Source organism: Symphalangus syndactylus, chromosome 6 (assembly GCF_028878055.3).
Source record: "Symphalangus syndactylus isolate Jambi chromosome 6, NHGRI_mSymSyn1-v2.1_pri, whole genome shotgun sequence".
In the NCBI taxonomy this organism is placed as follows: Eukaryota; Metazoa; Chordata; class Mammalia; order Primates; family Hylobatidae; genus Symphalangus; species Symphalangus syndactylus.
This window is the reverse complement of record NC_072428.2, coordinates 66,548,679-66,566,155: the sequence shown is the minus strand read 5'-3', so window position 1 is coordinate 66,566,155 and position 17,477 is coordinate 66,548,679. Positions and strand designations below refer to the sequence as shown.

The 17,477-nt window shown below is 40.8% G+C and overlaps 1 protein-coding gene across 37 annotated transcripts in view; it reads left to right on the top strand.

The window, feature by feature from the left end:
- SYTL2 (synaptotagmin like 2) overlaps nucleotides 1-17,477 on the top strand; it is a 124,512-nt gene that overhangs the window by 68,524 nt on the left and 38,511 nt on the right. For 14 of the 37 annotated variants that reach the window (XM_055283108.2, XM_055283106.2, XM_055283119.2 and 11 more), the window contains exons 3-6: nucleotides 4,896-5,047; nucleotides 7,553-7,688; nucleotides 15,647-15,728; nucleotides 16,680-16,791. In XM_055283108.2, the coding sequence (XP_055139083.1) occupies nucleotides 4,896-5,047; nucleotides 7,553-7,688; nucleotides 15,647-15,728; nucleotides 16,680-16,791 (482 nt within the window). Of the gene's footprint in view, nucleotides 1-4,895; nucleotides 5,048-7,552; nucleotides 7,689-15,646; nucleotides 15,729-16,676; nucleotides 16,792-17,477 lie in introns of all 37 variants that reach the window. The other 23 variants (XM_055283113.2, XM_063641467.1, XM_063641468.1 and 20 more) reach the window with 4 other exon arrangements.

Sequence of the window (17,477 nt, the reverse complement as noted above, 5' to 3'; positions counted from 1 at the left end):
GAGACATTTCACAGACCAGCAGTGAAGGAGACATCAGGGTGGATTCTTTCTCTCTCTTCCACCCCTATCCTGTGTCTTCTCTCCTGCTGCCCTGCCCCACCTTTAAGGAAACATAACCATACATATACATATGTAATTTTAGTCTTTTATGGTTTGAAAATCACATACTCAAAAGGTGGCGTTTCCTGTGCTTTGCGTCACACTGCCAGCAGGAAATTGCTGCTCATGTCTGTCTGTACACCACCACCAGCACTGCATCCCCCACCCTCATATACACACAACCACATCTACGGCGATGGGTGTTTTTGCAGTAGATACGATCTCAACCGCCACCACATCTTATGATTCTCAGCTGCCTCCTTAGACCTAGTTTTTTTTTTTTTTTTTTTTTTTTTTTTTTTTTTTTTTTTTTTTAATGAAGGCAGTTGTCATTGAAGGACTAATTTCCAGGACCTCTCATGGTGTTTTTCTGTCAAAGCAAAGGGGAAAGGAACTAACATTTGTCAAGGGACTGTACATGGATTTTCACATAGATTTTCCTATTTCATCTTCAAAACAGTGTAGCTGAATCCACTTAACAGATGAGGAGATAGGGTTGAAGAGGGTAAGTGCCCCGCAGGATTGAAGCCTTGCTGATCCAACGTCAAAACCTGTGCACTTTCCTTACACTGTGCTGCCTCTCAGCAGACTGCAGAGATCTATGATGTGTCATGTAAAAGGTGGATATTTCTTGTTTTCCACTGTAAGGAAGGTTTGCAGTTTGTTTCCCACATGTTGGTTTTCAGATTCTTCATCAAAGATTGAGTTCCTTAGGAGGAAGAGTGAAGTGTGACAGCCATCTTAGAAACGGAAATCATGTTTGGCTCTCTGAGGCAGGATTGGATAGTAGAAAGTGTGTTGGCTGGGAGTCAGGCTGGCTTCTGCTGCCAGCTCTGTGTGACCTTGGGCAAGCCTCTTCACTTCTGTGGGCTTCTATCATTTTATCTAGAAAGTGAGGCCATTTGTAACTATCTAAGGTACCTTTCAGCTCTCACATTCAAAACAAACATCTGAGAGCACCTCCAAATCACACAGTCTAAACATCTTGCCCAGTATATTCTGGGCAAGATGAAAAAAGAAAGGCTGGAGAATGGACCAGTCAACCTATCTGGCCAGCAGCTGTCCACAGTTGACTAGATACTATCAACCAGGTCCTGCAGATGATGTTCGAGCTTTGCCTAGTCCTGTTGAGTAGCTGGAAGCTGAGGTGTACATAAGTGAGCACAAGGAGAAAAGGGGTAGGCTGAGGGCAAAGGTGTTGAATCCAGCCCAGAGGGCATTTCTGCTCTTCTGGCTTTCCTCTGTAAGTGCTCACACTCTTGGCATGAAAAGGAGTTGACATTGACAGTTAGGGCTGTAGATAGAATTTTTAATGTCCGATTCGAAGCAGATGGCTGGTATGGGAATTAATGAGTCAGTGAACAAATAGACAGGGCTTAGATATGGCTTTTAGCATACAGAAGAGGTAAAATGGCCATCTTGTGCAATGGATGAAATTCTTTGAACAACATGGTGAAATTGTAAGGATGAAATGATAAGAGGCTTGTTAAGTGTCAGATGTGTGGTTCAGCACAAAGCAGATACTGTGTGCTAGCTGAAGGAATGGGAGAATGAATGAGAGAATGACCAGGACATCCCACCTGGGAGGCCAGCAGGCCAGTGTACTTTCTGGATTGAGTGCTCTTCTTCAGCCCTCACTTCTGCCCACCAGCCCACCGGTGTTTACTGAGCATCTTCTCTCTACTTAACTCTCTGCTAAACATAACGTGTGTGTATGGAGAGGATGGTAAAGGATAAATGTCGGTCCCAAGAAACTTACGCCTTTCTCTCTTCTTCTAGATGGTATGATAATTAGAGAATGAAATGCTTATTTGGTTGATGTAATTAGAGTTCAGAAAAAAATGAGAGATGAACATGGGCTGGAAAACGAGAAGATTTTAACAGCAGCACTAGATAGTGGGATTTTAAAAATGATCCACATCTTTACAAAACTTAAACTTTGATGTTATACATATGGATTTATCTACGAAATATTACAAGTGACTAAGATAGAAAAAGAAATTGTTTATTAAACCTAGTAGTGATAGTCATGTAAGGAAATAGGTAAGTGTCACTTAACTACATTTGAAAGAATTTCCTGTTCTTTTCCACTTTAAAACAAGTGAGCCAGAAACCCTTTCCTTACTACAATGGCTACCAGCCTTTGTAGGAGTCATTGATTCAGGGATTCGATGCACAACCTGTGCTCATTGTGCATTGATCGTGGGCTTACAGACAGTCATTTAGGCAGGAACAGATCAAGGTTTGTACAAGAATCCCCACAAAGTGCATTTTAGTTGAAAAACAAAAATAATCTTATGAAAAGAAATTGGGTGTTGTTCTGCTATAAGGGTTTGTGGCGTCCTTCAACAAGAATGCTGACCGACACCACATTTCATGATGTTTTTTCCTGTTCTGATGAGAGATAAGCATGTCCTGCTGCATCAGGAGGAGACACCATCATTGTGATGGGGTCTGAGGTTCACTTAATCTCAGCAGTGACGGGATCTTCTTGATCTCTTGCCTGACTCAGACGGGATGGCTGCTGAGCATTTATTTGTTCTTTGATTTATTCACTCAACAGACAGTTATTGGGTATCAGGTCTGTTCCAGGCTCCGTGCTAGGTGCTGGCATTACAAAGGTGGTTAAGACATAGTCCTCACTTGCAAGGAGTTTGCAAAGACCACAGATTAGTGAGTACAACAGATGTGCAAACAGATCATTGGAATGTGATATAGTAAGGACTGAAGTGGAGGTGCTGTGGGAGCAATGGAAAAGGAGAAACTGTGATAACTGTGCCCTCCTGAGTTAGGGAAAGCTTCCCAGTGAGGCAGTGTTTGAGCTGGATTTGAAGGATGAGGAGCAACGGGCTGGACAGAGAAGTGAGGGAAAGACATCCCATGAGACTTCACATTAACTGGCCTTGTACCAGGATCTAGGCAGTACTAAGTACTTTCAGTTAAACATCTCAATCATCTCAGAAGTCCTGGAGGGTAGGTCTTATTTTCCCTGATCCTTAAAAACTAGGAGTCTAAACCTTAGAGGAGTTTGGTAAACTGTCCAAGATCCCATCTAGGAAGGGTCAGAACTGACATTTGGATGTAATTTGGGGAGCCTTGAAAACCCAGAGTCTTTCTGCCACAACTTCCTGCCTCTGTCATCTACAGAGGTTACAAAAGAGCATTGGAGAATTGTAAGACGCCGAGCCTGCTGGCAAGTGGGGTATGGGCATGAGTGCTGGAAAAATGAATCTGAAAAAGTAACCTGAAGCCTTTTTACGTGGTCAGGAGCCTCATCTGATACTCCTCTACTATGCAAGAACGGAATAAATACCCCCTATTTTCCAGACACTAAACAAAGATGTATTGAGTACAGACCCTGCCCCCAGGAACTCACCAGGGAGAAGTAGAACTTCTCCATTCTGGAATTGAACTCAAACTTGGTCCTTTTTGGAGGAGAAAGCAAAGGTTCACCAGCAGTTGTTTGCTCTGCTGAAAACAGTGTTGAAAGCAGTGTCAAACCATTAGGAACATTTAATAAAAACCATGATCCTGTTGCTGACTGAGAACTATGAAGCGATGATGCTCTCCCTGTTAGGGTTTACAGATGGGCTGTCATGACAAAGAGAGGAAGTTCTTGTAACAGTTTACTCTGGGTGGAAGGACACTCTCCAGGCACGCTTGGGAGAGAGGAGACATTCTTGCTAGACCTGGGATAACTGCTCCCCCTCTTTTTCCCACTCCCAGGTATGCCTGTGTGCAACCCTTACATGCAGCGCTGCTACCACTTTGGCCCATTCACATTCTCTGCCTGAAGCACTTTGATTTGCTAATTGAGGAAGAGTGCATATTAGTTTGAATGACTATCTTAAAACCCTCTTGGATTTATGTAGCGCATTATCTTCCAAGAGTATAGTGTTCCTTTACAGCTTTTATTCCACTTTATTCTAAGTACATCTCTATAAACAAGAGAGATTTTGTGATTTTTTTTTGTTTTACTGAGATGGATAGAGAAATGGAAAGGTTAAGACTTGTCAGTTAGAACAAAGATTTTAGGGAAGTTTCAGGAGGGCAGACTATCTTGTTTGTTCTTTAGGTTTTAGCTTTTCAGTAAGCATGAATAATTGTGAAACTGTTAAATGCAGGATCTGCACAAATGGAACTTGCCTGTACACACTCCTCCTCAATTTTGGTCTTCCCTGATTCCAGCAGCTTTTTTAGGATTCCTTTCCCTAATAATAAGCATCAGAGACATCACTCCTCCTCCACAGGCTTCCAGGAAAGTCTCTGATAAACTCATATCACGCAAAATGGAAAGACTGATAAGCTAATGACTACCCCATCCAGTGTTTATTAGGTGCCAGGGAGGTGCAGAGAGCTATCAAATGAATTCACTTGGTTAAACCTCATAGAAACCCCAGTTTTAAAGTCCAAAGGTTACTATTACTAATGCTTTTTTACGGATAAGGAAACCAAGGCTTAGGGAAGCCTACAGTATTATCCCTCCCTGGGGTATTTGCATCTGAACAGCAGACACTGAAGAATGCAGCCAAAAAGTGAATTTGCTCTTGAGAAATTTCAGGCATCATACAGGAATCGTGGATTAAACCTTTATTTGAAAAAATGTTGGCCTTGTCTTCTCTGACTTTTCAAAGATGAACATACATTTGTTAGTCATCTGGGAAGTTTCTGGGATCATCTGAAATATTAAAGCTTCATTTTAGCTGTATGTTTACACATGTCTTTATGCAGTGTCACAATGAACTCATTTATTTACTGTGGGTTCTCAGCAAACTAAAGCTCTTTTCCTTTTGTAGACATTTGCCTGAAAAAATTAAGGATGACCAGCAGCTGAAGAATATGAGTGGCCAATGGTTTTATGAAGCCAAGGCAAAAAGGCACAGGGACAAAATCCATGGTGCAGATATCATTAGAGCATCTATGAGAAAGAAGAGGCCCCAGGTAGCAGGTGAGTTGACTTGGCTAGTGCATTTACAACCAGCATTCATTTGGGAAGGAGGAGCTGGGAGAAGGGAATGGCGTCAGAAATCTGCTGATGGAAATCATTTGGATGTACACTTTTCATAATGTGTGGCCCTCTAGTTTAAAATTCCCTTGCCTTGGATTTGGATGGATGAGGGCAGAGTTAAGTGACTCAGTGTGGTGTAGAGGAACATAGGAAGCCCTTTAGGTGCCCTGTTGAATTATAATAGCATAGATAGTTGGGGCCTGTAAGGGATCTACCACCTCTTCTTTGGCTTTTAACTCTAAAGATTCAGAATCTTCTGAGTAAAATGAAGGGCTTAGACAAAAAGATATCAGCCTCTCTGTTCAGTGATCTTAACATATGGTAGTACTTTCTTAATTAACCAATTACATTATTTAAGAGACTGTAAAGGCATTTTTTTAAATGGGAAAACCTTCTTGTTTATTTGATTGAACAAAAATAAATTAAGCTGTATAGGAACAAGTTTAAAGTCCAGAGAGACATCAACTTTGTTTTGAGGCTGTAGTAGCTGACACAGCATCTCCTTGCTACCTACTCCAGCCTTCTCTGTGGACCACAGTGATACATTCAAGATCCTGTTAGCTAACACAGGAGTTTTAAAACACTTTTCCATTGGTTCTTCACCTGCTCATTGCCTGTCACGCCTGTGGCCTATAATAGTAACATTTAAAAGTGAAAGTCAAAAGAAGGGGAGAATTAAAATGCCAACCAACCAAAAACCCACTTTTACCTAAAGGTTTGGGGGTAAATCTTCATTTCTCCACCCATCTACTGAATTGATGGGATTTATACTATCATGACAATGCCCATTTAAAAGTGGCAAAGGCAGCCAGCATCCCACCCCAGATGGGCTTGTAGCATGGTTTCTGTGCCCAGGGGGGTTACTATGATAGTGCATATTCCTTATATCATGGCACTATTTTTATGTCTTTTTTTGTTAATAGACATAGAGTCTTACTATTTTGGCCAGGCTGGTCTCGAACTACTGGCCTCAAGCAATCTTCCTGCCTCACCCTACCAAAGTGCTGCGATTATAGACATAAGCCACCATGCCTGGTGAAGGCAATATTTTGAGGGCTTGTTTAAAATTCTGTTGAGTTCATTAAATACTTACTGGTTACCTTCTCTCTAATTAACTCTGGCTTAGTCCATGTAAAGCCTTGTCAAGGTCTACCTTGTACTCAATAAGGAAAATAGCTATCACCTTTTGAGCATCTAAAATAGGATAGGCATTTAATCTCTATTATTTCTAATTGTTGCAGTAATCCTGTAAGGTAGGCATTATTTCCCCCATTCTATACATGGGACATATGAAGCTCAGAGAAGTTAAGTAACTTGCCCGAGATTATATAATTGGCAAATGGCAGAGCCAGGATTTCAAAATATTTCTGAATTAATGCCATACTCGTTGCAGATAAGTACTGACTGCTTAGTACGTACAGTGCATTGTTTGTAGCCCTCTTGCTTTTCAAAATCACCCAGACCTTCAGAAATCTTGAGGGGTACTGGTTATTACCAGGTGACCCCATTTTGCAGTTGAAGAAACTAGACTTACATGTAACAGGACCTGTTGGGGGATACTCTCCTGGAATGTGGGTATTTGGAAACTGGAAGCTCCAGCACTGCTTCATCCTTAATATTGATGAAAGTATTCTGGGTACTTACTGGCTCTGTGGCCTTAGGCAAGTTTCTTGAACTTTTTGATCCTCAATTTTCAAATCTGTATACTTGGAAAATAGCTCTCACCTCATAGAATAATGCATGCAAAGAACTCAGCACAGTGCCTGGTAGTTAGTTATCATTCAGTTGATGCTAATTATCAGAGATGTTCAGGTAAAGAGTGAGTGCTGGATGTTCAGAGGCAAAAGAGGTTATTTTCTGAAGCAGGAGCACAGAGGTTTTATGGGGGCTCTGACATCTGAGCTGGGATTGAAGAGTATGTAGTTTTGGATTTGTAGAGACTGTGGGGAGGAGGAGAAGGCAGCGGAGGAAGACATTCCTAGACCATAATCATTTGTTCCCCTTTGTATCTTAGAGCACGTACAAGATATTTGAACACATTGTAGCTATTCAGTAAATGCTTCGTAATGATGGTGCTTCTATCCCACTGAGGACTTCCTGCCCTGAGCATCCCCTGGCCATGCACATTTAGACCTGACCCCAGCTCAGTTCAGATTAACCTAGAGGCAGTCAGAATTTTGCTTTAATGGTCTCTGGAGTTACTCGCACATTTAAAGGTATGCTCATTCTCTCAGGAGACTCTGCTTGGGGAAATCTAACGTCGTGGGAATTTACTGACATCTTTCTTAGATGTAATTCTGATCAACTACTTAGACCCAGTGATTGTCTTGGCACTGGGAAGGCCTGAGGTTCAGGTTCAAGCCTTCAGTGATAAGAGCTGATAAGAGAGTTGTAGATCATGGAGGTGAGAGATAACCTTCCTGTCTTTATTGTTTCCTGTTTCAGCTGAGCAGAGTAAAGACAGAGCAAATGGGGCAAAGGAAAGCTGGGTGAATAATGTCAACAAAGATACTTTCCTTCCTCCAGAGCTGGCTGGCGTTGTAGAAGAGCCAGAAGAAGATGCAGCACCAGCAAGCCCGAGGTAAGGCAAAGCTTCTGGGGAGAGCTGCTGCATGTGGCTTTCATGGCCTGGGGTGTCACATGGGCAGAATGGCAGGCTATGAGTACAAATGCCAGACTGGGGTCATGGGCATGGGGAAGGGGCAGTGTATGAGACAGTTCTGGGCCCCGATGCAGATGAAGCCCAAGTGGTACTCTTTCTCAGCTTCCAGAATTTCCAACAAATCTACGTCTTAAATAAAATAAAAATGTTAAGTGGTGATTTCTTCCAGCACCAGCAAGAGCTGTTTTTATTTCTCCCATGGATTTCTCCTTAGAGTGGAATGAAGAGGTACTTCAAAATGAATATCAAGGAATAAGTCATTTCAGGGAAAAGATAAACTATGATCAGATTGTAAGAGCCTAGTGCAATGGAAGAAGCTGAAGCACAAGAACCAGATAGATGTGAATTCAATTCCTGAATTTGCCGTTTATTAGCCATTTGACTATGGGCAAGACATTTAACCTTTCTGAGTCTATATTCTTAACTATAGCTAGGAACAATAATATATACCTGAAAAGCTATGGCAAGAATTAGTGATAAGGTATGTAGAATACCTGGCATGATAGATACTCAGTAAATGCCTCTTAAGGATATAGATTATCTTCAATATTTTAGTCTTGGCGTTTTTTGGTGTTTTTCCTACATGTTGTTATCTGACCAATCAAAATGTACATTTGCACATCTTTGCTGAGATGCAGCCAATTGTGGGGCTACATTGCTATAAACCTTTTGAGCCATAATGATTTGTTTTTAGGTATTTAAGGATCTTCTCATGGGTGTCTGTTCCTTGAGGGCATAGTTGTTACCCTTTAGTGAGAGAGGCAGTTGCCTTTTATCTGAGCTCCTCAATTAAGTTAGTTCAATTCAGAGTCTCCAACTGGGATGAAGTTGATGAATTTACTGGTGGGATGTCACTGAATCAGGGTCTAAGGCTGAGGCACCTGGGAAGAGGGATATTTCTAGCATAGTTTATAGGTGTCAGGGAGGGTATATAAGTACCAATAGGCATTTTAAAGTAAAATATGAGTAAAGTTATATCACATGGATAATGGAATACTGACTCTATGGGTACTCTAAGGGTACCCTTTGTTTATCTATTTCCCATTTGGAAAGGGGATCATTTTGTTTCCCATGAATGTCAGGCTGCACTGTTTCCTCTCTGGGACTATTTGTAATATTCTTTTATGTCTGTAGAGGCCATCTTGGCTGGGGATAAAACACCTTAATAGTAGTCACTAATTGATAATGTGACCTTATGGTAGTACTGACTTAACTCCTTGGACTTTTATTTCCTCAGCTTTAAAATGGGAACAATAATATTAATAGTTTGCTAGCAGAATTACTCAGAAGTTAATTAGCTAGTGAATATAGAATTCCCAGAGCAGCCCATTAGCACATAATAAGTGCTCAAAAAGTGGAAGCATGAGCTCTTGCCTATATATAAGATATTTCAGGAAGCCCAGGAAAGAGTGTGAAGGACACACTATTCTGTCCCCCTGGGTGACTCCCCACTTGCCACCTGCCTATAATCTCTCTAATGGAATGAAGGCCCTCCTTCATAAAGAAAGATGAGACCTAAAATATTGTCATGTTAAAGAAACACAAAGAGAGAGAACATAGTTATTTATATTTACCACCAAGAAGCTGAGAGAAGCTCTTAAGAGCTGGCTTTGATGGGGACTGGGGAGCACTAGAGCACTGACCGGCTGAGGGAGGGGGGAGCAGGTGCCACAGAAGGGGAAAGGAGATTATTTGGGAGCATCAGAGACAAATAGCTCATTGTCCCATTTTATCTGGGTCAGACTTTCCATCCTTCTTCCAGGAACTTATTCTATCTCAATGGGCCTGAGGGTCAGAGGTGCCACTGCCCTCATAGCCTAACTTTTTCTTCATGAACCATGGGGCTGGTGGGTATTCTCCCACTCTTCCTCAACTTGAGGCTAATAACATAGTATTCAAGATTAGCATCTCCGTTATTTTCTGCATTCCTTGTGTGACTTCAGGCAAGTCTTTCAGGTCTCATCTGTAAATCAGAACAGAATTTCCTCACCGGGATATTGTGAGATTAAATGAAACAAGGTATGAGAATCACTCAGCATTTCTCAGGAAGAAAGAAAATTGGCCATTTTCCGGTGGCATGAAAATTGTTATTATTACATGGATGAAGTATGGTTGAGAAGGCAAGAACAAAGCTGTTAGACATATCCAGGATGCTTTGCTCATTAAAGGTCAATCCTATAACACATGCCATGGGTGGTAATTATCCAGGAAGTTAGAATGGGCTATTTTTTACTTGCTTCTTTTAATATTAGAAGCTACTACCTTACTCAGTATCCAGTTCCTGCAATGTTTCTTACCTATACTTTAACCTTTGTGAACTGGGTGTGTTGTGTATTTTGGGGCCTGTACTTTTAGACTAAGTGAACTTTAATAGAATGACTCAATACCTGTCAGTATTTTCTTAGCCAGGAGTCAGAAGTTGGGGAGTGTAAGGTGATAGGCTGGTTATTGTAGTTTCTGGAGTTTTGCTAATAGGCTCTGTGGCAACATCTTTCTTTCTGTTGTGGGCACAATTCTGTGGGGTCCCACACATGAAGAAGTAAAACACTGTGGGTACCCAGCATGTAGTCAAGCATTGGCAGCTGCCTGCATTCTTTCTGAACTCACCTTTGTTTGCACCTGGAGTACAAGGAAGCAGAGAGGTTTATGAGCAGAGGAGAAGAAAATAAGGCTTGTTCTGGAGTAGCGAAAGGAAAACCCTGAATGCTCACATTTCTAGTTCTGGTTACAGACTTTTCAGGTGGGCATTGTTGGTTGGACCAGCACTTCATAAACCCTTTGTACTGAATTACTAGTTTTGTTTCATTTTAAAGTTTTTATTTCTAATCATCACAGATTGATATCTTTTATAAAATATAATGAAAATAAATACTAGAAAAATAAAATACAGAAAACAACAGTGGCATGCAAAAGATAAGCCCATTGAGCATGTTTGCTATAAATAGTTCTTCAGCACGTAGCCTCCATTTCTGTACTTATCTCATTGTGAACCAGTGACAAACAGTGCGTGGATGGGCCTGGTCCATGAACCATATGCTGATAGCACATTGTGTGCCCCCCACAACAGAAAATAACTGTTGAATATGTACACAGTAATCCACAGGACATGGCTGAGCCAAGGTGGGGAGTACAGAATGAAGACTCATCCCATGAAGGTCAGAACCCTGTCCATAAATGAGGTATAATGTTTCCTGACTATCAAAGTAGGTCTGTTCTGGTTTTACTAAGAAGCTCTCACTTCAGAAGTGTCCCCATAAGCCCTGGCGATTATAGAAAAATAGAGGAGAATTTGAGGGTCCTCTCAGATTTGCATAGCTATGAGAGAAGAGCGTTCAAGATGGAGAACTAGACTGCAGCAGGTAGCCTATAAACCTCTGCATGGCCATGTCCCGTCCTTGGCTTGTAAGGAGGCTTGGCCGCTGCAGAGGTTTGTAATGTCTAGTAATCAAACATCTCTAGAGAATGTCTCCCAAATGAGTTCAGGGAGAACAAGATCAACCCTTCACTGTGGTATTTCAGTCCATGGCATTGGCAGGTTTTCTTCTGGGCACTTACCTGTAAAATGGCAAGAAAATGATAAATTTCCTTGTAAGAAAAACTGTGCATTTACACCTAACTTTGTTTTTGGTAGAATTAAAACACTATTTGTAAGTCTTTGTGCTTCATTGCCTGTGCCTTAGGGATGCTTCTGACACCAGTCTCCTTCTTACTGTCTGTTGAATAGGAACCAATCAAAGTCACATCTTTAGCTCTTAGTTTTCCCCCACAATGCTCTTTTTCCTGAAAGTCTTTCATAGATATTAATTTCCCTCTCCAGAAGGATTAGCTATTGCATTTACCCCTAGTATTAAGATGAGTGTAAGGTACCTAGGTTGCTCCCAAAGGCAGGGTAGAGATGAACCAATCTGAGATAATGCATCTGATATTTTTTCCTAGGATCGATAGCAAATCTAGTAATGTGAAGATTTCATTTCTTGGAGGCCTAGCCTACAAAGTCATTTATATTGAGCTCTTAAAATAATAATTCTTAATTCTATAAGAGCTCAGATTTACTCCTATCAGTTGTAGTAGGAATAGTTTCACTGTGACATAAAAATGCCTCATAGTTTTATATGCGTGTTCAACAACCCTGAACTGTGGGAACACTGGAGAACTATGTATACTCACAAGTAATATTTTACTTAAAGAAATACTGACTTGAAGTGTTTCACATAAGATATTTTCTAATTTGCCTCCCTCACTCCATCCCTGAGCCGTTTCTTCATTTGTTTGCTCATTTGTTCATGCTTCATTAAGTGCCAACACATGCCAGCACAGTTCTGGGTGCTGGGGATGAGACACAGCTTGAGGCCCCAAGGAACTCACAGTACAAAGGGAGAGATCAAACCAAAAAACAAGTCAACAACACTTGTAGAATTTCTTTCTGATTCTATAAACAACATTTAAGCTAAAACAGAAAACAAAAAACAAAAAACCTCAGAAAAAGGCATATCTGCTATTATTTTTACCTGTTTTACAGAGAAAGGCTGGTGAAGGTTAAAAAACTTTTTTAAATGACTGCATGTGCATAGAAGCACCTTATGGCTGGGTAGAGCAGGCAGCTGCCTGTGTGGTATAATTTTAAAATGGCTGTAAAACCTCTTCCCCCAGTGGCCCTTCCTGTTGTTATTTATTCTTTTTAGTTAAGATTTCAAAGACTTGTATTAAAATGAAGATGCTTTTAGGAGGGGCACCCTGATGCCAATACCATAGTCTAATATTTTAATAATCTTCTTAACAAAGTAAACTAATTCTGTCTGAGTGCTGCTTCTAATGTCCTTTTTTGAAGAGTGCCTGAGGGAAAGTTACAGAACACAGGGTGTGGAATTTGGCTTGCTTCATAGTTTAAAAATCTTATCATGTGGAATGTATGGAGTATCTTTTATATTCAGGACACAGTCTACTACCCTCTGAGAGGAATTCTAAGAAACAGAAGACACAGTATCTGGCTCTATTCTGTATTCTCTTAGGAAAAATAATGCACTGATTTATGAAGATATGACCACATGATAGCAAATAGTGCCAGGAAGAAAGGAAATTCCTAATCCAAATTACCAATAAAATGTGCTGCAATAGTTGAGGCAAGAGAGACGTACTCCTAGCCAGGTTGACATAAGAGGTGAGATTTGGACTGGGCGTGAAGAGGATAGGGACGATTTGGGTAGACAAAGAAAGCAAAAAGAACACTTACAGGGAGGGACTGGGGAATAGGTTAAGTGGAAATAGCAGAGTCAGGTGAGTTTCTGGGGCAGTAAGTAGATTGACCATTTTGTTTGGCATGAAAGGTCAACAGAAAGGAAGAATGGGAAAGTATATTGGGGCAGATGGTGGATGGTCTCCAGTACCTAGCCGAGGAGTTCAGACTTCATTCCACAGGCCTTGAGGATCCTGCAAAGGTAATGAACAGAAGAAAGACACCACCAAAGTTGCATTTTGGACCATTCCAGCGTAGTGGTAGAATGTAGAATGGTTTAGGAGAGTGGAACTTGGGAGTCAGGAAGCCAAATGTGAGGCCAATAGAGTTGACACAAATAAAGGAGGTGTCAGTAGAGGTAGAAAAGAAGAGACAAATGTGGGAGTCCCTGGGAGGGAAGAATCACCCAGACTTGCCTCCAGTCCTCTTGCCACAAACCACTGCTTTAATGCAAGAAACCAGAGGCAGTATAGCCTAGCCATTACCATGATTGCCTTTGGAGTCAGACACACCTGGGTTCAAATACCCAGCTCTTTTGCCAATTTTGTGACATCAAGCAGGTTAGTTAACCTCTGTGAACCTCAGTTTTTTCATAAGTGAGATGGGGAGAATGATAGATAAAATGATAGGTAACATTAGAGATGATGCAGGGATCAATTGAGAATAAGGTGGTTGCTGTACTGATTGCCCAATAAAAGACAGACAAGCAAAACATTATAGTATCTCTTGAGAGAAACAAAGCTACTAGGAAGTAGCTGCATTTTCAGACAAAATTTGAGGCAATAAGACTCTAGTTTTAACTTTTTCCTATTAAGCAGACTGTAAACTTTAACTGAGTATCCCCTCTCATCCCAGTTTGCCCCTATCCCAACCACAAGGTAACCTAATGAATCCTGTGTGTTTCTAGTATTTTAGTGTCTGACCATATGTTCTGACTGTTTTGTTTCTTCCTCTCTTTTTCTTTCTGAATAGCGGAAACAGACATTTTGTTTAATACCTAAATAGTCTGCCTCACGTAGTTTGGCAAATAACATGGATTAAAAAAAAAAAAAAAAAGCCTCCTGCTTACTATCTGTTGCTGCTTCTCCTGGCACTGGCTCAACTGGCCTTCGTTTATTTAGCTATTCACCAGTTATGTACCAGGCACTGTGCAGGGCACTGCAGAGGATATAAAGATGTTTGAGATACTCTTGAGGGATCTCCCACTTTACTATGTGAGGTAAGATATGTATACACAGAGGAGGTTGCATAGTAGACATGAAATACATAGCTAGATACAGCTCAGTAAGGGAGAGACCTCATCTCTAGGAGGTAGGGACTACATGATTTGCAATATGCGCTGTTGAAGCTGGCGGCCTGGAGGCACAGGAACTGGAATTCCAGGGAGCAGAGGGAGAAGGATATAGACACTCTGCTTATCCTTTGGGCTAGGTGAGTGGGAAGCGGAAAGGAGAAAGATGGTGGGAAAAGATGGGTGTTCCATAGAGACTCCCAACCATCAGCACTTGGCTCAGGTCTTCTGATTATCTGACTGCTTTATTTACTAAGGAAGATTATGCAGAACACTCTGAGAAACTGAGCATAGCATCGACTATATGGATGTTGTTCCTCATATCACCCACTGGCTTCTAAAAATGGCATTCAAGAGAAATTGCTTTCTGGTTCTGAGCTATTGGTTGTTTTTATTATATAGAGACTGAATTATATCCGTGACTAGGTTTCTTTTTTCACTGTTTCTAGTTAGCTTGATTCAAGTTTGTGCACACCTATTACAGCAATGGAGGACTCCTGTAATGTGTGTATTAGCCTTAATTCGGGCTCCATTATACATTCCTATTCTGTTCCCTCCCCTTTCCCTCCCATCCTCTATTTCCCTCTTTCTTGCCTCTATGTAATCAGGCTGTATTTTATATCCTTCTGCTCATCAGCTATAATGCCTTTCTGGAACAATGAGGAGAGTAATGAAAGGAAGAATGGCTTCTTCAAGAGCTCAGCCTTTTCTTGGGAGTAATTGTGTAAAAATAGCAATTGAAGTACAGAGATAAAGAAAAGAAATGAGGCTGCAGGAACATCTAGCCCATGGTTTTAATGACAATAATCTTGGTTGAGGTTCTGTGGCCTTGGGGGCAAACTGCTCCCCTCCTCTCCAGGCCTTTGGTTCCTTGCTTCATGGGGAAAAGCAGGAATCTTACCCCTACCTCCACAAACTAAGGTATTTTCCAAGCTCCTGACTCTGTGATGCCACTGAGAGAACTGGTGGTGGTAACAGGACATGAAGGCTTCAGCCAATAGCGACTTCACCTCCTGTGCCTGAGGCAAGACCACTGGAACAGGAAGTCTGAGCAGGTTGTTCCTCTCCCCACCCAGGGCCTCCATGACCCTCTTTTGCCCTTCTCAATCAACAGCCAAGGGCGTGGTGGTTCTGGAGGAAGCCTGCTCACCTCACTTGTCTCTACTCACTCCTGCCTTACTCTCACTCTGGTGCTGTCCTATCCCTGGGATAGGGAATCATTCTCTAGAGAATCCTTATTCTTCTGCACCAGCTTCCTCTCCTAGCCTACTGATAGCTTTCCACTTCAGAGGTGTAATTTATAATTCCTCAAAAGGTGAGGTTTTGTTCTCTGAATTATTGTTTCTTTTGCAGTTCCAATGTGGTAAATCCAGCTTCCACTGTGATTGATATGTCCCAGGAAAACACAAGGAAACCAAATGTGTCTCCAGAGAAGGTAGATTGATCCCAGATTTTGAAAATCCTCGTATTTGTTAGGAATGCCATTTTTCCTCACTGTGTCAAAGCACCACAAAATAAAGAGAATTTTGTAGTACAGTTTTTTGGTACCAAATACAGGTAATTTTCACTATTTAGTTTAAGAAGTCACTCTCATGGTGGAAAAAGTGGATGGATACCATGTCACTGCATTGTTGAAGACCCAGATTTCTTGCCCTAGAGAGTAAAAAGTCTGAAGCTCTTTGGTGCTGCTGCTTTTTAGCATATGGAATAAGGCTTGTTAGTTCCATGTCAGTCCTTATTCCTATATTCCTATGCATAGCTTCCTAAATCTCTGTTAGACATCTGCTTCTGGGAGAGAATTGCTAGTTTATTAAACTGTAGACAGTAAACATTGTTATTGAGTCCTATATTAATTTTTAAAACCTCTATTGATACCATTTTTATCATTAGAATTGATGATAATAATAATGACTATGAAGCACTTCAAGATACCTAAAATGTCTTCAAAATCTTTAAGAAAGGTCAATTACAGTTGTATTTTGTACAGTTGTGATCTAGCACACTGAGAGTCTGGCATGGTAGAAGAATCACTGGTGGGACTCTGACCTGATTAGAGACCCAAGTTACCTTTGACCTTGATCTGGTCTTTGCTATATCCGGGGCTAAGTTTTTTCACCTGTAAAATGTGGGATTTTGATTTAAGTGTCTGATTCTGAGCTAACTTTGTAGGACTCTGGCTTTGCATATATTTTATATAATTTTTATATGGCATATATGCTAATTCTGTGCTAAGCAGATTAATCAGGACAACTGTTTTTCAAACATGCCAAATAATGGAGTTTATGGGATAAAACTATCAAAATTGAAGATAATAGGCATTTGCCAACACTGAGTTGCTGTCATGACATTTAAAATAAGTTTAATAAACAATATTTGTCCCCAGCAGAGGAAGAATCCATTTAATAGCTCCAAGTTGCCAGAAGGTTACTCGTCACAACAAACTAAAAATGAACAGTCAAAAAATGGAAGAACTGGTTTATTTCAGACTTCAAAAGAGGGTAAATATTATTTTTATGAACTTGATATTTTTATCTTTGTTATCTGTGGACTAAGGGAAATTCTCAGAATTCCTTTTACTCAAATAACTTCCAAGAGAAAGTGAAAAGTCTTGATGGTTTTCTTATTTTACTGTGCTTGTTGGTTTCCTTCCTGAGGGAGAGGAAGCAGAATTTTAGAAACTGATAGCTCACGCATTCCAGTCTCAGAGCTGCGACTTGTTATGTGACTTCCTTGTGTCTTGGATTCCCTCATCAGTAAACTGGGAGATTTTTTGACCCAAGACATTCAGTCTTCCACTTAACAGTATTTATTAGATGCCTACTGTGTGCCCACAAAGTTCTGTTTAAAAGGACTTGCCTCAAGAAGAAAAAGCCTGTTGACAATGTTATGATCCTCTAATCTGTAATTCTCAGCCCAGCCGCCCAAAAGCGTTTGATCAGGTTTGTGGCTTAACTGATGTAAGTCAGCCTGCTATGGAATTTTATCATTTTTATATACTGTTAAGAGGAAATGCTAAACATTTCAATCTCTTCAAAAGCAACTTGAAGAAGATTCCACAAGCATTAAAGAGTGGTTAGGGGTAGAAGATTAACAAACAGTGGAGCTGGGGTTTTCAATTAGCCCGTTTGAATATTAAAATACTTTCCACTGGGCACGTTTTATATTACAGAAAACATTTTGTAGA